Source organism: Leuresthes tenuis, unplaced genomic scaffold (assembly GCF_036924035.1).
Source record: "Leuresthes tenuis unplaced genomic scaffold, fLeuTen1.0.hap1 SCAF_14, whole genome shotgun sequence".
NCBI classification, from domain to species: domain Eukaryota; kingdom Metazoa; phylum Chordata; class Actinopteri; order Atheriniformes; family Atherinopsidae; genus Leuresthes; species Leuresthes tenuis.
In genome coordinates, this window is record NW_027325368.1 from 18,548,143 (window position 1) to 18,576,119 (window position 27,977).

The 27,977-nt window shown below is 42.1% G+C and overlaps 1 protein-coding gene across 1 annotated transcript; it reads right to left on the reverse strand.

Annotated features, from left to right (window-relative positions):
• Positions 1–4,406: 4,406 nt before the first annotated feature.
• Positions 4,407–27,970, reverse strand: rab2a (RAB2A, member RAS oncogene family). The gene is made up of 8 exons (XM_072363799.1): positions 27,753–27,970; positions 20,945–21,016; positions 19,864–19,931; positions 17,474–17,556; positions 15,786–15,878; positions 14,903–15,014; positions 10,227–10,295; positions 4,407–5,474 (listed from the first exon to the last, which is right to left on the reverse strand). The coding sequence occupies exons 1-8, from the start codon at positions 27,796–27,798 to the stop codon at positions 5,379–5,381; spliced, it is 639 nt and encodes a 212-aa protein (XP_072219900.1). The 5' UTR covers positions 27,799–27,970; the 3' UTR covers positions 4,407–5,378.
• Positions 27,971–27,977: the final 7 nt, after the last annotated feature.

Sequence of the window (27,977 nt, forward strand, 5' to 3'; positions counted from 1 at the left end):
ATCATCTCAGCAGTGTAAGCTGTGGGGTGCCCTGCAAAGCCAAAACAAAGTAATTACACATTTTCTCAAAATTCACAACATTGATGTGACATTAATCATTCTTTTTTTGTTTTTTAATCTTCTAATGAAAAGCAGCACGACTTTTTCACAGGAGCAAGAAAATGGTGCACGGTGGCAAGTTAAGCCTTGCTGGTAACTTAGACACCTCCCCCTCCCCTTTTTTGCAGTTTCAAGCAACTGAAAACTCAGTTTGTGTCAACTCAACACTTTACAAATTTAATGTGCAGAGCAAACTTCCTATGAAATCAGCTAAATGTTAAATGTGTTACCAGTTAAAAACTAAAAACCTGCCTGGCCTTGGTTAGCACGGCAGCATTAGTGGCTTTTCCTGTGGACTGATCACAGTAGGATTCAGATGAATTGTTCAGTTTAAACACCTTTAAACTAAACACTCAAATATTTGCCGTTCAGTTTTAGCTCATGAAACCAATTTACAACACAACGAGAATTTCTACAAACTACTTGAGGCTGCTCCCTATATCCATTTGTCAGTGACAGCCAATAATATTCACCCTTATAAGACATCAAATTAAAGTTTTACACGTTACACAGTCTAGATTCAAGCACTCATACTTAAATCTTGTGCAGTTACATATTCTTTACTGTGTAAAGCAGCAATAAATAACGACAGATAAAACAAACCTACATGGATCATAGCTGCTCACATTAAGCCACCCTCTCTGTGGACCTCCAGTGTAACGTGGGAAATTTGTATAGCTAATCTCTGGGTTGTTTAAAAGAAATATGTTAAACGCTTCGCTCTTAAATTTTATGAATGGCAAGTACATCATGTCTTTAATATGCTACTAAAACATACTGTAACTCTGGAGGTATTGCCTGCTTTTTTTTTACCTCTTCATCAGTGCTGAAATGAGGTCTGTAGTTAGCTGTATTACACCCATATAGGTGGGAACAGATTCTTACTTACATGGTAAAGATTTCTCAGAATTAAAGAGCAAGCAATGATGTTTGTTTTTTTTCTAGCGTTGAAGTTTCTTCCTCTTCTTCTTCTTAATCAAAAACGAAAAACCCACCCAGGCAGATGTCACACTTCCTTTCTATGATGCAATATCAGCTACAGTTGCAAATATCTGAAAGGTCCCAGAGAAGCTAGCTTTACAACACTATTTGTTGGGTGATTAAAATACACTGGATGGTGTAGTGGTATGATTGCTACCTTTCATGTGGGAGACCTGGTTTCAAACGCCCTGCATGAAAGGTAGGACCTCCAGTAGGGGTCCTTAGGCAAGACCCCCTTAACCTATCTGCCCACCTGTAAGCTGCTTTGGATAAAAGTGTCTGCTAAAAGCATAAAAAACAAAACAAAAAAGAACACTGTTAAGGTTCAATTCTCCATATCTCTAAAGTAAACACCTTAAGTAGAAATGTTGTGCTGTGCATTATCCACAATAATGGGGAAATCCATGATAGTACCAACTTGAGTCAGGTTTCATAATTCTGCTGTGTGGGAATTCTCACAGCACACGTTTCACCATTACATGGCAGCAAAAGCACAGGTGTAACTAACAGTATTAATAAGGGCTGACCTCCCTTCAGTTTTGTGTGCTGCCTCACTGTCATGACTTAAAAGGAACACTTGAAAGGTCCAGCGATGCCGTTAATAGTATTAATTACACATGTGCCTTTCCTGCAGCGACGGGTGAAAAAGGTCCGTGGGTTGTTAATGATGGCTGAATTCTGTTCAAGGGCTCCTGTAAATCATAACAGTGGGCAAGAATGAACAACGCCGGAGCCCCGCCACCGGGGGGGCTAAGTGGAATTAATCCAGTAATCATTTAATCATTCATTTATTCTAGTGTTTTTCATTTTCGATCTGAAAAAAGGCCAATTAGGTAGGTTAGGCAGAAACCTAAGAGTCACAATTCCAAATCTGGACTGCGAGGGGAAAATTAAACCACATTAAAGATTAAATACCAGAGGCTCTTTTGTACTGAAGCCTTTTCAACTAATTGATTGTGTTTAAAGACCTTTTTAAGCTTGGCAAGTGGAACAAATATTATACTGCAGAATTTTGCCTTCATTGTTCCCTGATGATACCTTAGATGAACTCAAGCTGCCAGCAGCTATACAGAGATACTTATCCACCTCAGGATGGAGGCGTCTGCCGACTTTGCCAATCCTTGGTTTCTTAATTTCACTTCATCTTTGACTCAGAAGTATACCGCAGACTCCCAGGACCTGTTCCAGCCTCAGTACCTGAAGTATGGGCAACTGCCCACAGTGACACAGGGTTTGTAAAATGCATCAGTTGGCACAACATCTACAGCAGCCCGTCTCAAACTGGTGTCACATAGTAGTGGTAGAGCACGACTTTCACGCACTAACAGTGTTTGTGTAATCCCTCCCTGACTACATATGAGTTTCAAAAATGTTTCATTCATCGAGCGCTCTCGCAGTCTAACCGATCTTCATCTGGGAATACAATCTCCACGACGGCTGAAGGTCGAACTGCAAATTTCCCCGAGTGCACAAGTCCCTCCCTTCTTGTTGGAATTGCCAAATCTGATACAGTAAAACAGCAGGTGGACCCTTTATGACCGATTCTTTCATGCAGAGAGAAGTGAAGGGCAGGGAGCCGGAAAAGAGGGCAGAAAATACAACTTCAGGCCTTTTTTTTTTTTTTTTTTTTTTAAAACTCTGTACCCCCCAAAAATCTCCACACAACCATCAAAATGACATGTTTAGAGTTTAGAATGTTTTATTATAGTTTATTGTGATAGCATTTTCATTTTTTCTTTTTTTTAAGTTTTATTTTTTCCAAAGAACAAACACAGCAAATAACGTTGGGGGGGGGAAGAGAGGCAGGAAAAGAAGGGAAGAGCGAGAGAGGAGGGCCACATAGATAAGATAGATCAATCCATAGATAGATAGATAGATGGTTTGGCTTGATCCTCCCCCCGTAACCCCTCTGGGTCCACACACACCCACACCTACACACACACACACGCACGCACACAGACCCACACACTCTACATGTTGCTTTACAAAGGATAATCATCATCAGAATAAGATTAATAACGAGTCGAATATATTTAGAGAATTTTTAAAAAATAAACTAACGTAAGAGAAGAACACGCTGCCAAAGAATACAGATATTCACTCGCACTGCTGTGAAACCCCAAACAGATACACAGTTAGCCTGAAGAGAAAACACAGCGTGGTTAGATAGACAGGAATACACGTATGCCTCATCATCTACGCATGCATACATACATATCGCTGTATGCAGGTTGGGTGTGTGCCTGCGCATGGAGGGGAAGAAAATAACGTGGGTTTAGATTCATTTCAAATGCCCCAATTCTTACACAAAATTCAATCTAGGCCTTTTTCTAAGACGTCGTCCCCCTACGTGTGTGTCTCTGCACGTATAACGCACCGCGGCAACATAGTTAGTGGTAAAATGCCTATCTGCAGATAAAGGGTCATTCATTGATTTTTTTTTTATATATTTTTTTCCCCAGCTGTCCAGATCTCTCAGAGGAGGAGGGGGGGCGTTGGAGTTAAGGCAGACAGCTGATTTTAGGTCAGGCTAAAAGGAGCTTGGTTGATGTTTTGCCCCCATTTTTCTACTGATAACACAGGTAAACACAATAATTTGGCATTAAAAGTAGGTAGAGAGCTATGGTTACCGCACAGTCTGAGAAAGAGGAAGAGCAGGGATGGCAGGAGGAGGTGAACGATAAGTAACCGAAGCAGCAAAATGTGAAGCAAAAAACATTGCAGCAGTCATCGATCAAGCTCTAAACAGTACACATTATATATCTGCCAGCTAAATTGTGGTAGAAATCTTAGCTTGCTTAAAAGGGAGATGCTTTGACATTTTCAGATGGAGTCTGTCCCCCACCAGGGACTCGGAATGTCTCTGCTTGGTCCTGTTAACAGCTTGTTATCATTCACACTTGTCATTTAAAAGAAAGGCCACCACCGACCCTCATGTAACAGGGCGGCCGAGTTCCTTTGGGTTTAAATGAGAATTGTTGAAAATGCAAAAGAGCTGTTGGAAGGCCCAAGGCAGAGTCTTTTCCAGGTCCTGGTGAAGACATAACAAGACCACAACCACATGCCAAGCCTCATCTTAAACAGCCAAAAGAGCTACAGAAACATAAAGAGCAATATATACACAGAAATGCGCCCGATAAATACAATTACAAAAAAAAAAAAAAAAAAAACTGAAGAAGAAGAAGAAAAAAAAAAATCTCAATTCAAATTTTCCAAGTCTTTCTACTCCTCAACTTCATAATGGCAGCCATTGCTCTCAACATCCTTCAACGTTTCAGCTTTTCTGCTTATCTTCTGTCGTTCCGAAAGGATCCACGTTCACACTCGACAGTTTGGTGCTTTATTCTCTACCCAGGCGGATTAAACACTTTTTAAGCCACAACCAGTTTTTAGTGTTCATTAAATACAAACCATCTGTGAGTCGACAAATAGGGCACAAAGACGGGAAGGGGAACAAAAACAACATGGGAGGGAAAAAAAAAAAAAAAGCAGGGAAAAGATGGACAAAACTGACATGATTTGCACTTTTCTTTTTTTTTTTTTATAGACAAATAATACAGAGTGACTTGAATGCCTCCCACATTTCACAAACTGACATCCTGGCATTCTTGTATCGTCCCTATACACACAAGCACAGCATGAAAACTGAATCAGCATGTAGAAACACGTCCTGCTATCAACATAGTCTTTAAAAACATGTACAGATGTGTGTATAGATACAACACAGTGCCTGGTTTACTCCATACAGTCAGCCGTTAAGAGTGTTTAATTTCTACCCTCAGTCCCTTCTCTATCTAGACAAAGCAAGCTCACCATTGCCAAAGATAGCTTTGGGAGATTTTTGAACTATGGAAATATTCCAACGACATCCGTGAGAGTTCAGAGGAATTAATTCGATTAAACTGCCGGAATAAAACTCTAAACATTCCAGAAAGTGTTTTTATTTGAAATAAAAAGCTTAAAATCTTTTTTTTATGTAACCAAAAGAGAAAAAAGGAAATGAAAACTTGTGTAGTAAGTGAGTAAATCTGCAGGCGGAGCTGACTCTGTCCTCATAGGACAGTAGGAAGTTGGGCTGACTCATGGGGCCGCTGCCTTTAGACCCGTGGGGAGGGTCGAGAGACTCGGGATGCAGTGATGGATGGATGAAATAAAATGGAGAAAGAGAGGTTAACAAACTGTTAGTGGGCCTGGACAGTTCTGTAGAAACGCAAAGGAAGGTTGGAGAGGGCGAGGAGGAGGGAGGGTTAGGTCTGGAGGAGGAGGAGAGGGTGGAGGAGGAGGTGTGATTTGGGACTTCAGCAGCAGCCCCCTCCAGCCTGGTGGCCTCCCTGGGTATTGGACAGTGTGGAGTTGGTGGTAGGATGCTGGGGTCCAATCTTAATACCATTAGCCTGCGTGGAAACAGAGACACACAAAGACATACACACATGTTAGAAAGAGATCTCACCCGGGATTTAATAAAATTCGCCATCGTATCCACATTTTGGCAGATTGAATAGCTCACTAACACGTGCTGAAATAGCCAGCTTTCCATGTGGCGTGCTGCGGCTGCCTGGAGGTGGTCTGTTGATGTGATAAAGCCACAGACGGTAGGCCTTGTTCATCGGAGGAACACACACATAATAAAGTGTATCCTAAGAGTTCTGCATTTGCCTCTTTGCTTTACTTTGTACTTAACATATCTTACTTAAACTGGTATTCTATTAAGCACTCTTTATTTGCAAACTATTCATTAGGTACTTATTTTTATACTTCATTTATTTGATGCTCTATTGTTGTTATTTGTATATTGTTACTGTAATTGTGGAGCTATCTGGGAAAAGAATTTCCTTGGGGTTTAATAAAGCTTCATCTTATCTCATCTTCTAAATGTGTGGACATGTGGAGCAACTGTACCTTTTACCCCTTAAGGGCACAAAAAAAAACCCATTTCACAGAAGTTCTCAGAGGAGCAGAGCTCAAGTAGCTACCACTTAACAAGTGAATCATACTCATTGTGCTAGGAGTTCAAAGAATATTCAATCTGCTGTTCCATCACTACCATTTAGGCACTTCCTCCTCCTTTTACAGATTACCTTTCAAAATGATGTAATTTTCTATGATAAACTCAAGAAAATGCAATCTCACAGTGTTTCTAAGTCGGACAGAAAAATGTTAATTACAGGTCTAGCAAAAAAAAAAAAAAAGTGCAACTGCACTCAGACCAGATAAAACATGCAAGAATGACTGTGTGCTATTGCTTTCATGGTCAGATTAACACTGCACAGTGCCTGTGGGGCTCTCTATTAGATCACATCATAGAGGAAGCAACAGGTGCCACTGCGCTGCACAAAGGCAAAGGAAACACCAGCAGCAGCACTCAAGGACACCGGGAGAAAAAAGAAAAAAGGCACGTATAAAAGAGAGAGGGAAACTGAGAGGGAGGCAGTCAGGTGGGTGGTAGGGAGACACTTTCATCTCTCTGTGCTGTAGTGCTCACTTTCCTTCTGCGTTTCATCATCTCATTCTCTCTCAGCCTCGCTCGCTCTCCGCCTGTATATATTTATCTCTCCCTCTCAGTTGAACTCCCCCTCTTACACTCAGTAGCAGTAGTGCCTCTGGGAAACGCTGTATGCCTTTAAATCACATTTATTGAGCTAAGGCCATGAGTGTGTTTTCTCATCGTGGCTGCCAACATTTCTGGTGGGGCTTCCCTTTCTCTCTCTGAGCCAGTCAGCTGATGCGGTTTGGCCGGCTGGCCTGCCTTCACTTCGTCTTAGTGTTACTAATAACAAAAACACTCGCTGGCTGGCTCGGCCCAGTGCTGTCTGCCCAGCGCCTGCACTTGCTGGCTGAGGGGCCAGATACGCTCCAAACCAGATGTGGATGCAGCCGGCGGATTCACACACGGGTCTGTTTATTAACTACATTTGCTCGCTGCATACCCAGATGTGTTCACACATGTTTGCTGGTACGCACAGGCTCAAATTCTGGAGCCATATGTGTGTGAGGACCATGACATGATTTACGTCATGAGATTGCATGGGCACGGAAAACATATTTTCTGCTTAACAGGCTGCTATGATAACCATCTGGACGACTGAATGGCAGACCACAGAGTGCATCCTCTCTTTGTTTCCCATCAGCCTTTGAACAAGTTGTGCAGTGATTCAAACAGGGCCGGTGTTGTGCTCAGTGATGACAACCAATCGGAGCTTTATAGCCCAGCTTAAAAAAACGGTTCATGTCTTCCTCTGTCATAAATACCAAGCTACTTTCAGGGCAAATGCCAAGAAGTGCAGTTGAGATCAGTGCAGCTGTGCACGCTGTGGCTCTACGTACAGAGATAATGACCCTTCTGTTTAAAGAGTGTGAAATGCAGGGGTATCTATTGGCAGAAATTAAATACGCTTCACTACACTTGGAAAAAACAAACAAACAACTTGTTGAATGAATACAAAAAACACAATCAATTTCCACCAAACTGTATGGTTTTCCTACTGTAATATGTCCACCTAATAAATGCCTAATCTGTACTGGAACAAAACTGGATCTCTTTGTATATTTTGCTACTTATGTTGAACAGTGATCCTTACTGGCTGATATTAGTCCTAAATAATGGAATTGGTCGTCACTGAAAAGGCCGATCAGAAGGGCCAATAGATTTTCTTCCTTCTCCTTTTTCAAGCGCAGCCCGTTGAAGGTCAACACAAGCGCTCAGAACCTGTGTTAAGTCAAGTGACTATTCATTTTTTGCTATTGAGGTTTCATATCCAGGTCAGATCTGTCAAATTAAAAAAAAAAAAAAAGCACCTGATAAAGTCAGCGACACAAGCAGCGGCGGTGAAGCAACTCAACTGGAATTGATTACAAGTCCTTGTTTAACCATAACTTTAATAAATGCTTCAAACAAGAGTTAATCCAGCGGTGGGGAGACGTGGTGCCTGTGTCCGACAAGGTGTTTTCTTTATTTAAAAAAACAAAACAAAAAAAACCCCCTCAATCTTGAGACAGACGTCCATCATAAAGTAATTTAAAAAATGCTTTATTAGCATTTGGATACAGACAGCAGTGCCGCTATAGTTATCCATTTAAGTTTCTGTTGATAGGATACAAACGGCTCCTATTTGCCTGGCATGAATAAAACAACTGCAACTCCCGGCCGTCAGTGTCGTTGGTACCATGAGAGACAATGGCAACGCGGCCTGATGCAGTGAGTGTGACAAGGCAACATTTAACCTCGCTGGCACAGCTACAGTTTGGTGTTATATGCTAATTTCAAGGGATTTTCTTTTCTTTTCGACAGGCCACTGGGAACATTCAATGAAACGGGTTCTGTTCGTTGCACTCCAAACCAGATAAACCAGTCACTCAGTCTGCTTACATGACTGTTATTCTACACGTCTACATACTGCAAGTGCATGCTCAAGTTCAGTGGCTTAAACTGACCGAGGAGTCGAGTGCAGGCGCCACAGTTTCTGTTCTGGGCTTTGACCTGAAAGTAAGAAGACGATCGCACACAGAAGAAGAAGAAGAAGAAGCTGCTAAAACGTGCATCTCATTTGCGAAAAGGAAAAGGCGAACAGCTCATACAAATTGTACCGAGCTATGAAGCTGCCCTACACTCTGCTCGACATGATACTAATTTCCTACCAGCTTAATTGTCTGTCACTTGCTTCGGCCTGAGATATCAAATGTCAAGCATAAAAGGGGCCAATATTAGCACGAAGAAAAAAGGAATATCACCATCTATCTTAACAGAGCTGGGCTGATCCATTCTAATCCCGTGCTTGTATAAGGGAGACAAAAGTGTATACTTGTCAAAAATGGCAGTGTGAGGCCACTGCTCATTCTTTGCTGTTGGGGGGGGTGGTCAAGTCAGAAACCAGGCAGGCATTATGCAAATATGTTACAGGGGATGGAGATAACTAAGAGTGAAAATGAGATGTTTCAGTAACAGTGTCTTCTGTGGAAATAACTTCCTGTGGTGCAGACTTTGAGCTTTTTAACTTTACACATCTTTCACATGCATAGAAAAGCTAGATAAGACACCACAGGAAAGAAGAGGGGAAAAAAACCAAGCTAAATATGAGCGGTTTTCATTATTCTCGACAACAGCTACAGAAGCATCTGTACTGACTGAAAATGTAGGTCTCTGGCCAGATACGAACTTACCTCCCTCCAAACGCAGAGCAGCGAACGTTAATAGTTTCGTGCCGACAGAATAAAACGACAGAAAACAGAGGGCTGAATATGAGTTTAACATCGGCCCGATGTTAAAGTGCAACGACTTTTGTGTTGTTGGATGAGCACACTGCCACAATCAAAGCTGAACAGAAGCAGACTTTGACCTGCCAGAGTGTCTGAGCTGGCAGTAAATGGGTTGAAGTGAAAGGAGACAGTTGAGGCGGGGCCAGGGATACAAGACTGGTTGACAGTCAACGTGCATACGTAGCTGCCCATGTTGTCCTTTTGCACATGTCCAATCAACGCTCACGCTCCATATGGTCGTAAATGATCTTGGAGACGTGCAAGGATGATAAAAAATACAGCATTCTTGGAGATATTGTTACTTCTCCAATTCAATGTGAACAACATTTTTGACAGTCACTATTTAAATGTGGAAGGAGTCAGGCTAACATCCAAACTTACTGACAGTAACGACTTCCCTGCCATGATAGCTCTTTAAATAAGAAGATAGAAATTTAGCTGGCTGGATCACTGACTTACAAACTAGCTGGATATGCAACTTACAGGCTGGCTGGCTGAGTGAGTGAGTGTTTGTTTTCTTGCCGAATGGCTGAGACCTTGTGGGATGTGAGGAATTTATGAGCTGGCAAGATTCCAGGAGAGAGTGAGACAGAAAGACAGCGTTAAGGAGAGAAGAGAGTGTGACTGGAAAATAAAGTGGAGGATAGGAGGAAGGCAGGGAGTTTTGCTTGGCTGGACTCAAAGGAAGCAGAGGGGAGGGTCTCTCCCCCTACCTTTTTTTTTTTTAGGCTGGAGGGAGCGTGGCAAAACCACACACACTGATGGAAAGTGAGGAGAAAGATGGGAGGGAAAGAGGGAAACAAAGACTGGAAAAGAGGAACCCAGAGACAGAGATTGGAGAGGCTTAGGGAATGAGAAGAAAAAAAAAAACCAGAGGGTACAGCATGTCTCACCTCATTGTTGATATCAAACACTCCCTCCTGGATCTTCTCATAGATCTCCTTGGCTGTGTTGATGAAAGCCTGAGGTAGAGACAGGAAGTGAGATATTCAGATTGGAGATTTGATTCAGATTTTTGTGTTGAAACCTAAAAAAAATGAGCAAGCTCAGCTCCTTTCCAGAACCTGAAACTCATCACAGTGAAGTTCAACTTCTGGTTGTAGTCTTTGGTCACATTTAAAGACTAAGTGTGAATGGCTTTGATGAATATTCCATATGGGTGTGTCAACTGCCGGTAAGAAAAGCAGACATACGGGCTGGCTGCGAAACAGCAGAGCATTCAGAAGTTATATCAGTGGAAAGAAAAATAAAACAAACGCACCCTGCAGACAACAACAGCCATCACAGGCGTCATGAAACAGATGCGTGCATGCGTTAGTGTGTGTGAGAATTTGTCGGCCGTTTTATGAGCATCTGCAGCGTATGGGATGTCGGGGTTTCCCCACCAGCCCCTAAACACAACATACTTTATACAAGGCCGCACAGAAACTGTGGAAAATGTTCAGTGATTACACATTCAGATATGCAATATTTTGCAAAAGAAAATACAAAGTTACAATCCTAACATTAAAAAAAATAAAAATAAGTGTGGAGCTGCGCTCAGTGCAAAAAATTCTGAAGGTAACAATTATGATGAAGCCAAATCATAATGGCTCAGCACTTCTGGAAATATGATTCTACTCAAGAGCGCACAGGAACGACACGTTTAGTGTGAAGCTGAGGACAGGAAGGATATGGTTATGCTACTTTAGTGTGAACACTGGAGTCAAATAAACACAGCTCAGCAGCTATGTTACATCGAGTTTGTGTAACTCAAACCGTTTAAAGAAAAAAAATCATTTGTGGGTTTTTTTGGGAGGTGACAAGCTTGGCAGGATCTTGTTGGTTAAGCGGGTTTATCAGAGCCGGCTCAACTAAACCTGAAGTGAAACCCAAACAAAAAACGTCTCCCCAAGACCAGCAACTTGAACTATGCCCAACGGGAGCGAATGTTAAAGTGCTCTGTGGAAAAATGAACTATTATTCAATAAGAAGCAGTTCTTGGTTATGGGTTAAAAAAAATACAGTTTGGCTAGAACAAGCAAGTCTTTATGCCAAATAAAAAAATAAATCAACAAGCCCCAAAATGCAAATATTGTACCAACAACTTGGCTCAGCCACAAACCGGTGAGGTTGATACTCTTTTGGTCATTAAAATGCCTTTTAATGCTGTTTTGTTGGGACTTGAATGGTTGAAGATGTACAAGAGTAAAAAATGCCTTTAGAAAAAAATTGTGGGTGATATGACTGAAGACTTTGTTAGAGAAGCCAGTTGCTCTTTTGAATATATATCAAAAATAAGATCTGAGCAGGCTAAACTACAAAACTACAAAACTACACACAGTCTGTCTTCTCTCCCCATGTACACACACTAACAGTGCTGAAAAGATCAAAGCTGATTGAATAAAGTAGAATCAGGCTTCCTGAGCGACTGGCTTATGATTACAGTATTGATGCATTAGTCTCCAGGGACAGTCTCTTACGGTTTTAGTAAAAAGGATCTGAAAAAAAGAGCAACAACTGACATCAACTAGAGATCTGGCATCAGCTCAGATGACACGAACTTCACGTCTAAAGGAGGAAAAATCTAATAGGGCAGGTTCATTTCAGACCACACACATTAGTAATAGCATGCAAAAATAAGCCTTCTTAATGGAAAAAAGAAAAGTAAAAAAAAGAAGTGTGTTCAGGAACTGAAAATATGTCCTGAACTCCTATCTGACACCCCGTCGGAAATAGACTGAGCCCAAGGGTGCTCTCTGGTGCACTCTGTCCTGTTCACTCCTGTCCTCTTTCCTTCCTGCAACACATCAGTGCACCAGCTGTTCCTTCACATCTTCTTGGCTTTTTTTTTTTTCATGTTTAGCTAATGGAGTTCCATATAGGTGCAGACTGTAAAGATGAGGCGACATGAAAAGCAGAGACAGAAAACCGAGGAGAAGTGTGAGTGGAAGAAAGTAACAAGTAGAAATGTGTAGAAGACGGGAACAAGAGCAGATGAATCGAGTTGACAGAGGAAAACTAATGAGGCAACAGCAGAAAAATGAAGAGAGATGTGAAGAACATTGAATGTAGACCTAAAAAAAAAAAAAGAATATGGATGGTAAAAAGAACAGCAAAGACAACATAAAAGGACACATAAGATGAAAGGAAATAAACAAGAACAGAAGTGAGCAGAGGCTGAGGATAGGATCTGGATGAAGGATGGAAGAGAGGATGTAGACACGAAACGTTGAAAACATGCTCACAGAATCTCTCCATCTGTCTCTAAGGACCATCCCATCAGGCCCAGTGTCCACCCACAGACCCTGACAACAAACCCTGCACTCTGATTGGCTGCTGGATGTCGCTGAGGGGAGGTGGGGTAGAGGCTATGAATATGTATGAACTTTAACTGGTTGAAAAAAAATGCAAGAGAGAGGAAGGAAGATGATGGGCATAGAGGTGGGAGGAAGGAAATGGGGGAGGAAGAAATGAAAGGAAGAGGGCAGGACGACACAAATGAGACGAGTGTGGAAGACACATCGGGGGGATGGCGAGTGGGAGGGGGAGGTGAAGGAGGAGAGGTAAAGAGCAAATGATGGACGTCGAGGGATGTGGAGGGCTGGAGCGAGGAGAGATGAAGGGAAGGGAGGAGAGGAGCGGTATCAGGAGGATTCAGAGGACACTAATGAGACAAATTAATCATACCACACACACACACGCGCGCACACACACACACACGCGCACACGCACACACACACCTCCCCCTCATCTTAACCCCGTTGAGAGCTCTGCTCGACAGGGGTGTGGGTGTGAGTGTTTGCATGATATAGGCCAGGCCAGAGAAGGTAGAGGGGAAAAAAAAACAAAAAAATCAATGTAAATACACACACACAAACACACACAGAGTGCAATGCCCCTGGCTGGCATGCTGTGCTGTGTAGGATGGGATTATTTATGTGATTGGATAAGTGAGAAAGGGGTCCCAGAGGATCACGCCATGCATTCATTTCAACAACACCAGGGGTGTGTCTCTATTAAAGGCGGAGCCCTGTGTTCTGTGTGCTTACGGTGGTTCATGATGCTAATGTGAACCCGCCAAGGTTAGGCTCCATGACACAACAGCTCAACAGCGAGCTTTATTACAAGTGTAATGTGACAATAACATGACAGCGAAAACGCAAACCTGATTTCAGTTTTAATCATTCACCACAATTATTTGTAGCGGTATTTATCATTTAAGAAATACACATTTTTTATGTATCTATGGATTCTCTATAGGGTTCTTAAAATCAAATTGATTTCAGCCGTTTACCCAACTTCATGCTAACACTCAATCTGAATATGAAGCAGAACCACCTGAATGAAAATATATATTCAGATATATTATATTTTTATTCATCATCAGCAGCATTTGGGAAGCTGGTTACAAATCTTTTTATCATTCTGTGGACTGGATTTTTTTTTTTTTTATTCACATGGTTTGAGTCATCATTAGGGATTCCAGCGATATCTCATCTCTGTGAACTGAATGTATGTTTATGCATGAGAAGTGCAATCTGGGGCCACAGATAGAACCTTTGTATGGACCCAAATGCTAACGCTGCTGTTGCTCAGCATGCTCAGAATGACAATGACAATGCTAACATCCATCCATCCATTTTCTATACCTGCTTAATCCAATTTTAAGGTGGGCTGTGGGGCTGGAGCCTATCCCAGCTGTCATTGGGCAAGTGGCGGGGTACTCTGGACAGGCCGCCAGTCCATCACAGGGCCAACACAGAGACAAACGAGACCCACAACCATGCACGCTCACACTCCTAGGGATGATTTAGAGTCACCGATTAACCCGACACGGTGGAAGGAAGCCGGAGTACCCGGAGAGAACCCACACACAAATTCCACACAGAAACTCCCCAGCTGGGCATCAAACCCGGAACCACCTCACCACAGTGCAGCCCACCATGCTAACATGCAAATGATTACCGAATATAGTGTTAAACACTTCCGTTAGCTGTGCATGCAAACATTTATTGAACATCAAAACAAAATCTATCTTTAGATTATTGAACTTTTATCCACTGTGCTGACGATCACTCACCAACAGTTATGTAATGAATCAAACCTTAACACGCAGCATGGGTCAAAATATTGATGTACCCATGGTATCACTGAATCCTCTTCTACTGTTTGCTAAAAACAAACCACAGCAGCAGCCTCCGGAAGGTATGGTGATTAAATACACTTCCTGATATAAATATAACAATATGTAGCGATTTATTACAGGTCCTCAGCAGAGTGTCTTTATGCTTGCATTGTGCTCCAGACAAATAGAGCTCTAACTTAAGCTGCAGATGTCAACGCACAGCCCCGATAACTGTGAAAGAGCAGATAATGGGTGTGAAATTCTGGTGTGGCTCAAGATTTATTCGTCAGGGGGAAAAGCTGTTTAGCGTTAGTGTTGACCTGCAGGGAGTAGCACATATTTCACAAAGACGAGCGGTGCTCCCAGCAGCTTGGAGCTTAGGTGCAGATAAGCTGATACCCTTAATCAAGTCATTCAGGTGGACATAACTGTATGTTTTTGGGAATCTATGCGAGTGATTACCTCCTCAACATTAGAGGCAGTCTTGGCAGAGGTCTCCATGAATATGAGGCCGTGTTCTCTGGCAAATGCTTCACCTTCCTCTTTCTTCACTTCTCTCCTCGACTCCAGGTCACTAAAACACAAACAGACACCCGCATTGACGATATGACAGGAAGTAGATGAGATAACAACAGTGACCACATTTATCCCGGTCAATAATGTTCGGGTACAGTGATAATTTACCAAATGTGCATCAGAGGCTCAGTTTGGACCACTGAGATTGTCCAAATAAACCAGTTAAACCTGAATCTGGACATCTCCCTGAAATGATATGCTACAAACTTTTAAAATGGAAAATGTTGTCTTTGAGCTAATGTGCATCGCTGTCAGCCGACTTACAAGAACATATAAATTTGAGGGTAATGGGCAAACACATTTTTCCAGCATAACATGGCTAGTGCTGTGAGAGCAAGCAGTTTCATCGCCTGGCTGATGTGTCGCAGAGGTGCACTTCCTCATTCAAATTTGACGTGAGTGAGTATTTACCCCAGCGGCACTGTAAGCCAGCACTCTCATGACATAACTTTATCTTACACAGTGGTGTGTTATGTAACCTCAGCTACAGAGTGAGCCTAACGCAGCAAAAAGCAAAAATGAGACCCTTTCATTTAGAACAGAATTCCACATTTAACCCAAATTAGTGTCAAAAGTTTTACGTCAAACTTTAAACGCTCTTTACTGTGTGAAATTAGGACCGGGCCGGGCTATGAGAGCAGACTAACGTCTAATAAGCCATTGCTGTACAGCACAATGCTCTTAAGCGTGGCTGCCACACAGAATTGATGGTCCAGCTTTATGTGGGGCAGTATGTGTACCCATCCCGTACAGGAAAAAATGATTTTACCTCTTGTTGCCAATGAGCATGATGACCATATTGGAGTTGGAATGTTGGCGGGCGTCCTCTAACCAAGTTGTCAAGTGGTTGAAGGTGTCCCTTCTGTTAAAGCAAGCACAGATTTCTGGTTTCAGTCTGACTGCACTTTGAAACTGAAACCATTACAGATAAAGCAGCCGCAATTAATCAGCCACAAACACCCACACCCACACAGCAGTGAGGGATGTTGACTTTCCCTTGAAAACTTGTGAACGACGTGTGTAACCTCCTTCTGCATTTGTTGGCAACCATTTAACAAAAAAACAAAGCTCATCTTCGCTGTTTCTATCTAAACAGAAATAATCTTCTTTTATTTCAAAGGAAAAATTGGCCTAATTTGGATTCTTTTTAATTAGTTCCTATAAGTGGGGGGAGGGATTAACAGGAAATAAGAGAAGAGTGACATGGGGATCGATCTGCACCAAATCCAGTTTCAAACAAGGACGCTAATCAGCATTGCAGATTGTATTAAGGGCTTTTAAACCCTTGCTGATCTGAGCGCCCGAGCAGAAAAATGTAAATTTTCTGTATGAATCCAACATGTGTGCTTAACTGGGACTGAAGTGCTGCTAAATAATTGTGTGAAATATTGTGGCATGTACAAAATAGCCCCAAGAGGTTAAAAATAAGACATAACAAATCAAGTTGGAGCTTTGAAGCCGAGGTTTATTCTCCAGGAGTGCACAAGTATACGAAGAAAGGAAGGAAGGAAGGAAGGAAGGAAATAAATACATAAACAACAAATAAATGGTCCTATGCTTGAATGAGTATTTATTTAACACAGAGTTTACTGTGTATGGAAAGAAAATTTTGCACTGATGGTAGCAATGAGCTAAAGGTCACAGGGTCATGAAATAATTGAGAGCCAACCTCTGGGGGCCACAGAAGTCGATAACAAATTTTAAGTCATTCGAGCCGGTAGACATCCCAGTGTCGGATGGATTCAAAGGCTGCTGGTGAAGCATTCAGGTGGATTGGAAGTAAGAAAACAACTGTCAACGTCAATCTGTCCACGTTTAATTATCAAAAGTTTAATGCTCTACCTTGAATTGCTTTAACAGCCATCTGATTCAACAGTTTCAATAACAACCTGATGAATTTTTTTCGTCCAGAGGTTGGAAAAAACAACTTTAACGTCCCATTGGCGCAGCCGACGAACAGAGCCTTACCGTACATACCGTACTAACAGCACGTCATGTGTTTTGCTTTCTATGTTTAGATAAGAAGCTCCAGATTCTCGCGGGCCAAACACGATTGAGTTGGCGAGTAGTGGCTAGTTCAGACGTGTCTATTATCAAGCAGGGCTGACAAGACTGAAAGCTGGGACTGATTTGAGACACCAAAACGAGAAAGAAATCACCCTAAAAAGCAAATGTGGCGTCTATACTTCTATTTTTTTCCCCCTCCATGGGAATTGTAGTTTTTTTTTCATGTGCTCACAAATCAATAGTTTCTTGCTCACAGATCTCAACATAGAGGTTTACACTTTTCTATTTTCTTCTAGCTGATTTGTTAAGGAGTTACATGTCTCAAGCTTTCACAATAGGCTCACCTCTTGCATATAGAACCTGCTTCTAAGCGCGTTTTAAAATGAGAGGTTAAATTCTGAGCAGAAGTGTTTTCAGAGTGAACATGAATTGATCTCGGGTCTCGTTTACCTTGTGATGTCATAGACTAGCAGTGCTCCTGCTGCTCCTCTGTAGTAAGACCTGGTGATGGACCGGAAAGACTCCTGGCCAGCCTGGGGAAACGCATACATATATTTAACAAACAGAAATTGAAGCCTGAATAATTCAATTGTTCACAGACATAAAGATGCTTTGGTTATCAAACAGCCATGACTGTGTTGCAGCCTGACTCTGGCTCAACAGGCCTGTTCTTTCAGAGCAATGACACATCATCCAGCCAGTCCTGGTTATCTGCCAGTCCTCATGTATGTTATGCATCAGTCCTGATTTTCTAGCAGAGTCCTGCTCCAGGTTTTCCGTTGGCCGGGGACAGAACAGCACAGAGAAGAGCCTGTAACTGGATACAATAGAGTTCTCTCTTTCATTCTCCATCTATCCGTCACAAAATCCTTTCTTTCTCTCTGCTTGCATGTATAATCTTCCTGTTTCACCATTTATGCTCAACAAAGAAGGTCACATTAGCTGTGTTGTTGCAGTTTATGGATTAGTCTCGCAGCCTTTATGTCATACTTGACAGTCCATCAAGCTCAAGCTCACTAGGTCACCTTGTGTCTTCACCCCCCTCCACCCTCATTGTTTCACCTTTACAGTGTCTTCCCTTCCATTACTCATCTTTTCATTCTTCTTTTATGAATCCCTAGGCATCCCTTCTTTCCATCAACGCTTTCACCGTCCGGCATTCTCACAACCCCCAACGCAATGTCTATTCATTCTCTGTCTCTGTCCAGTGTACGTTGACAATGTTGCCTGTGTTCGTCCAGACTAGAGTAGAAAACAAAACAGCACTCTATCCTAGCAGCTGCAAGCCCTGCATGCTCTGACCTCATCTGAAAAACCAGACAGTCAGACAGACAGGCAGGCAGGCAGAACCACAGTAAGTCAATGAATCATTCAGCAAGTCAGAGGTCCAGGCAGCCAGTTTGTCAGCCAGAAACCAGTCTCCTGGTCAATGAAGCAAAGGGTTATCGAGTCAGAGAACTCGTCAGTCAACCAGTCAGTCAGTCAGCAAGGCCAGTTAGCACGCCAGAGAGCCATTCAGATATACAGTCAGAGAACCAAATGCTGGTCACTAAACAGTCAGTAAGTCATTCAGAGAGCAGTCAACCAGCCAGCGATGCTATTAGTGAATAAATGATAAATAAGGGTGAAAGAGAGGGAACACTGTGTCTGTCTGCCATCTGGCCAGCAGGCTTGTAAGCAGAAACACACACACACACACACACACTTATTCATATGGCAAGTGCAGCCCACACAATGATCCAAATGATTTCTCTGTTGGTTGTCGTTTGGTGCTGGTGTACGACTGTACAAATCCAGTAATGAACAGCAACTACGACTGGTTAGTTTCTATTTTTACCATAATAATTCCACACTTGGATGACAAAGTGACTATGATCAGACGTCTGGTGGAAGATAAGAGATTAAGCAGTCTGAGACCTGGGAAACAGGGGTTCGGTTGAATAGGGTTTTTTGTAAGGAAGGTTCCTGACCAGATTTATCTAGGTGGCAGTGATGATAAGAGCGGTTCAAATTGTCTAAATGCTAAAGAAAGAAGATGCAGTGTTTCCTTTGTGTCCAGGAAACACTGGACCATCCCTTATAGAACATAAGGATAGTAATATTTTATAATAAATACTATGATACGAATACGATATAGGACATGGCCTCTGTGAAACGAGATGGAACATCTCTTTAACATAGGTAGTTTTATTGGCTGTGGACCCACATCACAGCTTAGTGAATTCTCATTGTAGTGCAATCATCTTTTTCTGTCCTCATACATTTTTCCAACCATTTCATTTCTTTAAGCTTGTGACTTTTTCCTGAAGAGGTCAATGAAAAGGTGCTGAGGAAATGTTGCTTCTCTCAATGTGACTGGACCTCTGGCCTGACACGTTTCCTCTCTACTGCTCCTTTTAAAAGCAGTGGGAGGATAACTGAATGACATTTTCATGGAGCTCTAACTCCACCTGGTGGGCAGCTGTAGAACTGCATGTGCTGATGGTGCATTGACCCAACGATTGATTTCATTTTTGAGAAATGATATAAAGCCTCTGAAAAAAAGCTATGATTCATAAAGCTATGAGCTATGAGTCAAGCAAGGTAATGTCAGTCAAAAATGGCTTTCTTCATAAAGATATTCATCTTCATTAAAATGTCAGCATGCTATGTGAGACACTGATGTTCCTGTAGGTTTATGTGAAACAAATTTTCATTTATCATGTAACTACGTGGGTAGAGCTTGCAGAGTGCATCTGTAGGTCCTCTGAACTGTCAGGGCCTAGTTTTGTGGATGGATGTGGGTGTAACACCCCTAGAGCCAGCAGTCTAAAAATGAGAAAAGTCAATAGATCATTTACCGTATCCCAGATCTGCAATTTGATCTGTTTGCCATCTATAGTGATCATCCTCGCTCCGAACTCCACACCTAAACATACAAAACCACAGGGAAAGAGGAATTAGGTACAACTGGGCATATATTTAAAGAATCTGTTCAGATGAGGACTTATGATGTGGACCCCTCTTCTGGTGCATTCAGGTAACAGCTCTCACACAGTCCTATGCAAGTTCTTAACAGATAACAACAACAAAAGTCTGATAATAACAGCTCGTCTGATTTGTTGGCAGCATCTGCACAGTACTAGTCTGGCATCACCAGAGAAACGGTGAATGTGAATTAGCACAGAACCTTTAAACTAACTTCCAATTTCCGAGGGGCGATGAAAATGCGTCTGAACAGGACTACTGCAAATCAGAGATACAAAACAGGGGACACAGCGCTGGAACGTGTGCCTAATCAGCACACCTCTAAAGCTTTATCAGGTCAAATCCCCCCAATGATAAGAGAGATAAATCAGTGTTCTGACCCAGCCCCAGACAGAACAGGACCAGGTCAGACTTTTCTGCCAGAGCAAATGAAACGTGAGCCCAGGCTCTCAGGCTAGCACTCTACTGTATTAGCAGGTGTGGTGTCCCCGCTGCAGCTACTTGACAAAGAACAAAAGCTTGATAGAGGTAAAATTCATAACTTCTTTTTCTGTCTTTGCGGAATCACTCGGCCACCGGTAACAACGTAAGAAACATTGACACTTTTCAGCCCATCCTAGAAAAGAAAAACAAAGATCCATGGCCTGCAACGGTTTCTAAGACAGAGAGGATTCACGATAAATAAATTATTAATTTTAAACTAGGGGTAAATCTAAGATGGGACGCATCGCTTTAGCAGATTCTGCGCTGTGTCCCCATTTGGATGCGATTTGATCTGTCTGAATGTCAGCAGTGCTACGGTGATCTTCAACTGCACGGCTGGTGAAAGAAAACCTTCCTACAAACAGTGCTCGTGGAAGTTGGAATCACTAAAACATTATGGCATTCTATGGTATCCCGATGAATAGAGTTTTCCTGGTGGCAGTGAGTGCATAAGTGGACGGGTGGTCTCACCGATGGTGAGGTCGTGAACCGGCTGAAACCTCTTGTCTGTGAACTGTAGTAATAGACATGACTTTCCCACACCTGGAGAGAAAAAAAAAGAGAAAGAAAAACTACAAATTACAACGGTGAATCATTAACACATTGAGAACAAAGTACCCCACGTAGGAATCAGTTCTTTTTTGACATAGATTACAATAACAAGCTCCGAACTCTCACAGCGCAGAGGCACTTTAATGCTTGTTGGTGGAAAGAAAAAAAACCAAAACTCTGCAGGGAGTTCTCATGAACAACACAAATTAATGGCTCATAAATACGACGCATGCATATTTAACATGGGAACATGGGAGTCTTCATCCAGTTCAAACAACCCCAGCAGGGAACTCAAACACTTCTTCATGCCTAGCTTCAGTCGACTGTTAGCGTGCTAACTGACCAGCTGGCTGCTTCCTACATGTGTCGCCACAGGTTTTTTTGGGCACTGGTGAATCTGCTCATAATTAACACCATTCTGCAAATGACTAAAGCACTGAATGTTGCAGCCATGAATCCACTTAACTGGACTAAAACTAATGCTCACATTGTATGTATTATGGTGCGGATTATTGAATCACAAATATAAAGGCGTGAAATCAAAACACTTTTTAACGGCATTTCTAATTGTGTTTGTGTTTTAACGGGTTGTAAAAGCTGTCAGATAAGAAAAGAGTTTGTTATCATTTCCCTTCATACATGCAACAGCACATTAAAAACAGCCGGAAATGTTCGGTGCCACAGCAGCTCTCCCACCACCTGTTACAGCCTTAGTGCCGATTTAAACAACAGTAAATATTATGATAAAGGACTATACGGTTGCTTCTAATATTTGCTGAAATCCATCATGTGTCTTACAGTTAAGCCATGAGAAACCATCGTTTAACTCGTTTCTTAAGGCATCATTTTAATATGCAGGTGTGAAACTGCGCGTGGCTGTAGGATTTTTATTAACACAAACCTGAACTTAATGAAAAGTAGTCACGGATGTGGGGATGCAAAGATTTACATCATCGAGCCGTGAAGTTTAAGAGGAATAAATAAAATCCAGATATAATTAATTCAGCCTGCCACCACATCTTGATGTACAGCATCTGATGTCAGCATCTGCCCCTGCATTCACCGCTGAGGTGAATGCGCTGAACCGCGGAACGTCTCAAGGTCTATTTGAGACTAATTTAAAGTGAGTAATTTCCATCTCAACCTGATCGGATATTAAAGCTTTAAAGAAGGTCAAGGGTGTCAAGTGGATTCAAGAAAACAAAGAATACGGCCATTTGCTGCTGTCTGATGTCGACTACAGTTTATGCAAAATGAGAATTGGGGGTAGACCGTTACTGAATACATTTATGTGTGTAAAAAAATATCAGTGGACTGGAAGGGGGTGCAGTGAACAGAGCACAACAAAACAGGATGCCAAGGAGATGGAGAGAAAGAGACACAAGGAGGTGATGGAGAGGGACATGGTGTTCCTCCTCCATGGTTTCCAAAGATCACTGCTGCAGTTGCTAGGCAGGGGCCGTGTGATGATAATGAAAAGGGATTGGGGGGGCGGGGGGCGGCTATATGAAGGTGCAACAATCAAGTCATTTTCAGCTCCATCACATTTAGGCATGCAGTCAGTAAGCAGTCAGTAAGCTGTGAGCTCCTCCACCACCAAGGCTGAACAGTGGATACAGAAAACATTAAGGTGTCTTGGTGCCACTTGATCATTTCTTTCCAATTAGCTCAACTAGTAAGGATGCTTAACAGACCATTCCAGCATTGCTCAACTTCTCATTTCCGGCCAAGAGGTAACAACATGATGGCTGTGGTACAGAGTGTGAGCAAATTGTCAACAGCAGCCTATAATCAAAGCCTGCTGTGCTTTCAAATGTTGAGAGCGGCTACAATCATAGTGGTAATTAGTGGAGAACTAGGCAGTGTTTCTATGACAGCTCTCTCCTCCAGCTTCTAGGGGTGGTAATAAGGCCTAATCATACATTATCATGCAGAGGTAATTCTGATTTGGGACACACCTGCTGGGTTATCAGAAAACATAGACCAAGTTGATGGGACCATTGACAGGTGGAATTAACACCGTTGGTCTGACTCAACAGATGACAAACAACGGCTATGTGTACATAGACAGCAATGTTTTGACCATCAACCTCAAATTAAATGAGACGGTATTCTGAATGTGATGTTTACATCAGATATTCCATTCATATTCATGTTTACATGTTACAGAGCTCAGCCCACATTGCATCCCCAACTTAGTAGTTTGCGCAAATCAAAGTCTTAATTACAGCCGTGTGCCTCAAAACACGGAGCCTTGGCCGACCTAGGTTCACTCCCTCATCCCAAAGTGGGTCTTATTTTACCTGCAGTCTTCTCGTTTTGCACTTAGCTCTGCCACAGTTGGTGTTGCAGGATCTTGTCATAGAAACAAACAAGCAATGGGGTCTTCATGGCGGTGTCTTATTCAGAGTAAAGTCTTAACCAGATTAAGATCAGAATATTGCCGTCCATGTAAATGTAGCCAATGGTACGCGCTGAATTCTTTCCCTTTATCACTGTAAGTGGTAGGCCTACAGTAGCTAAAGATCCACTGCTGATGATGGGACAGCTTGCATCCCAGGACTTTGTTATAAGAGCTTTAAACGATCCAGGACAACAATGCAGCTTAAATGTACAGAAACCTGAGCTGCGGTCTAAACACAAGGACATCAGGTCGCTGTGATTTTCCAGTTTCTGAAAGCTGACTTTTACTGTCGTCATAGCAACAAGCCCTTCGTGACCAAGGCCCGTACAAGTTGTCCAAACAAACCAAGTAACACTCGGATGTGAATGCTGCTTCACTTATGGCCATCCACAGATCAATACCGGTGTGAAAATGAGCAAAGACCTTCAATGTTTAGATAAATCCTACCTGCTTTAAAGAGAAACAAATACAACTCATGTAAAATGCTGACATTTAGCAGGCATAACGCTTTAGCGTCTTCCCAGAACGTGTTAGCACGCTCATTAATGCTAAACAAAAAGTATAAATGAAGCTGGCACCAAACAAGAAGCCAGAGGATCACCAGTATCGTCACTGGTGCCTTCTTGAGTTGAAGTGCCAGAAGCATCATCTCACAAGAGAACCATCTACAACAAGTTCAGTTCCCATAAAGAAGTATGGTGTGTCTCATAGCACAGTAATAATAATAATTTAAAAAAAAAAGAAAAAGATGCAAAAAATGACTCATCCATTATTTCTGACAGGGCTTTAAGCCTGGGAAGTTAAGTAGCTAAATCTAGCCCGCGCTATTTAAAGAATGACGGCGTCAATAAGAAGGTCAATCTGGCAGATGTGTTAGTTTACAGCAGGCGAGCACAATGCTGCACTGATCGCTTACAGAAGTAACCTGATGCTAATCAAGGTCAGCAGACGGCACCACAATCCCTGCTGAAGTCAGTCCACACAAAGTATCCTCGCAGATCAAATGGTACCGAGGGGCCTTCAAGCATGGCAACATATGACGATAACATTTTTTTTTTTAAAAACTACAACTCGTTCTACATCTTGCTAATCAGCCTAAAAGCAAAGTTAGCAAAGTCTCCAACATGTGAAACACGTATAGGTTTTATTTTAAATGGCCTGGATTACTTCGCATTTTCTCTTTCAAGTGTTTTTAAATGGTGGTGAGTCAGGAAAACGTTGAGTTGTAGTTTGTGCACAAAATGGAAAGCATAAATGTCTGAATCTAAAGAGAACTGCTGGAACTTGATTGTTAGGATCTTCATACATTAAAAACAAAACAAAAACAATAAAAATCGCAATGACAAAACATGTTATTTTTTGTTATGAACTAAGCAACCAAGTAGTGAAAAGACGCTTTAGGTTCATAGTTATCAAGTCATCAATACTTAATGCTATGGAGAAATATCTAAAATGTTAAACAAAGGGGTTTCCTGGGATCTAGAATACTGATCTTTGACCCATGCAGTGTTGGAGTTAAATCGTGTTCTTAAACAATGTTAGAGCTCAAATAAGCGAGGGACAACTTTTCAGGTGGAAGTGGTTGCTAAAGTGCATGCAGTGTGTATGCAGCTCGAAACAGCACTACCTTAAAGATATTCACCACAGCTCCACAAGGCTGTGGGCTCCGGACGTTCTCCAAAATGAATCCCAGGTCACGGTAGACACATGCAGACGACACATCTATCTCAGTATCAACATGTAAGGTTTGCTGACTACATGGTGGGGTTTCAAAATAGCTCAATAGTTATTTCCTTAATATTTTTCTTAATGAGTAGTATTTAGAAGAAAAAAAAAAAAGAGAACAGAGGGCACAACCCCGGGCATTAAGGCTGTTATACGGTCAGTGCTGCACACCCAGAAATTACAGGCTCATTAGGAACTGAAGACATTAATTACAAAACAAAACAAATGAAAATAAAACCCAACAACTTCACAGTAAGCACCTGAACAGGAACAGTCACTCATACTCAGAATGAGCACTTTCTAAACTATATCTGACTGAGACAGATGTTTATTTGGCAAAGGAAGCGAAAGTGGAAAGCAAACAGAAACCTAGATTCAATGAAAAAATGTGAGTAAAAATACAGTTGCTGTCAGTTGGGAAGTTTCTTTTTCCCAGTGTCCAGAAATACTGCTTGTGCATCAAACCTTGACTGACTGGCTGGCAATGGTTCTTCCTCATTCTCCAAATGGAGGCGCAATGATTGTCACAAGTCTAAGCCAACCGGATGAGTGAAACATGAAATGATGGAATTTAATCTGCTCTTCCACCTATTCCCGTTGGACAACTGACGCAGAGACACGGGTAATGATGAGAGTTGTGGCCTGGGGTGAGATAGAGGGATGATAAGAGGACTTCATATAGCTGGATAAAGTTTTCTGTGACTAAACATAATTTGTCAGAAACCACGGACCACCATAACACACATATTTCTGGTCTTTTTACACGTGAATATATGAATATTTGCTCTGACAAAGAGACACACCCAAATGAAACGTGTCCAAAAAATAGATAACAAAAGCCTGGGCAGTATTTATATTAATCTATTGTAGCTTCATTGGCATTGAGCATATATGATGCCTGATATAATCTAGTGCAGAAGGACATGCGCATGGTCCCAGTTTGAAATTTTTTGAGAAGTATCACCCTAAAAACAACCAACAAGTGAGCTGACAGGGTTTATGCTTGGCTCAGTAAAGTCGAGGTGTTCCCAGTCACTTCTGCCCACCAGATTTTCTTTTTTTTTTTTTTTTTTTTTTAAATAGCTGAGATTTACCCTTTCCTTTTCTTCAATAGGTGGGGGGATATGAAAGAAACTACAGCACAGAGACAAAGATTTTGGGTTTCTTAGCACTCTACAAAGATTTCAGGAGTGTGTAATGCTCATTGAATATGTGGAAAGTTATGGACGGACACACACACGGGCAACATTTCTGTCACCCATGATGCATGATGAAAAGATTTCTAAAAATAGCTGTTATTTTTTTTAATGCAGCAGTGATTTTTAACGCAATCATTTTGGTAGTCAACCCACTCCTGAGCCCCACAGATCCGGAGTATTTCTGGCATGGACACATGTAATCAAGCTAGGACCTTGGCTACAGCTCTGGACACCATTCCCTGCTAGAAATAAACAAACAACAGCATGCAAAACATGAAGCTGTTTTGCAATATCCCTGTAGTAAACAAGCAGTTCACCAGTAATCAACCAATCATGTGACACCTTAAAATGAATAAGCATGCAGTATGTATGTCTTAGGAGTATTTACCTAACATGTTCAATATCTTCCACTGTAATACACATCTGATTGGCCTTGTTGGACAACAGTAATGTAATTGGCATGTTGCTAAATGACTACACCTACTGGAGTCATGACTGTGTGTTTAGCTAACGTCTTTAATTCAGCTCTCTAAAAGTAAATAGTTCTTTGAGGGTTTTTTTTTTTTGGCTGTCAAACCTGTCTGCTATTATCTGACCACGCTGCATCCAGTTTATGATACAGCAGCATTTAGGTGCACCTGCTGTGAAAAGGCCCCTCATCAGTACAGCCTGCCAACAGTGAGGAGATGACAACATTACCTTCGTAGTCGCCGGTTTTCCCACTTAGGTGGCAACGCGATATAGAGTGCCACAACCTTGCAAAATTGACACGTGGCACAATAGGAAAGCCACCAATGAGTCTAAATAAACAGAGATGTGGCCAGAAATTAAAGCTGCTCTACGCCATTTCAGGGAATATTAAAGGCTTTAGCTTGACGGTCTGGCCTTCTCTTATATGAAGCTGTGCTAATGTTGACTTTGAAGCTGATAATGTATCAACAACGACAACACTTGTTAGTAGGCTTATTTGTCATACGTATCAAGATCCAATGCGAGGTTCATTTGCAGTCGTGACAGATGTTTGCTAAATATTTAGTGGAGAAGCTATTCGAGTTAGCCAGTTCACTTGGCTAGCAAGCTGTGGCTAACACCCCCACCCTCGACGCAAACGGACAAAAGGCCCAACATCTGCCAGTGTCAGCGACTGCTACGCCAAAGTGATGAGGGGATAAAACTTGTGATATGACGCCACTGTTTACTTTTTTGTCAATGACAGTGGGTTTTTAACAATATCCACATACGTTAACAGGCAACAATTGGAGCTGTCATCCCACCCCTTGCGTCTATGCTTTTACCACGTCATTGGACTATCCAACACTGCGGAAATACATCGCTAACTAACAGCTCAAAGCTAGCCGAATGCTAACTGCTAGTCTAGCTAGCACTTGCTGCAGCTTACCCGTGTCCCCGATGATGATGTATTTGAAGAGGTACGCGTACGCCATGGTCCCTGGTTTGTGCAGTCAGCTGTCTTGACCGTTACACCTTCGTAAAACTGAGCGTGAACCGTGTGAAAATAGTAGCTGACAGCCTGTTAGCCTGTTTTCTCTGTCGGTGCTCAGGAAGGAACAATAAACAGCTAGAGCTTCAGCTCGACGTCACACGGTCCGCCCTCGCCACGCTA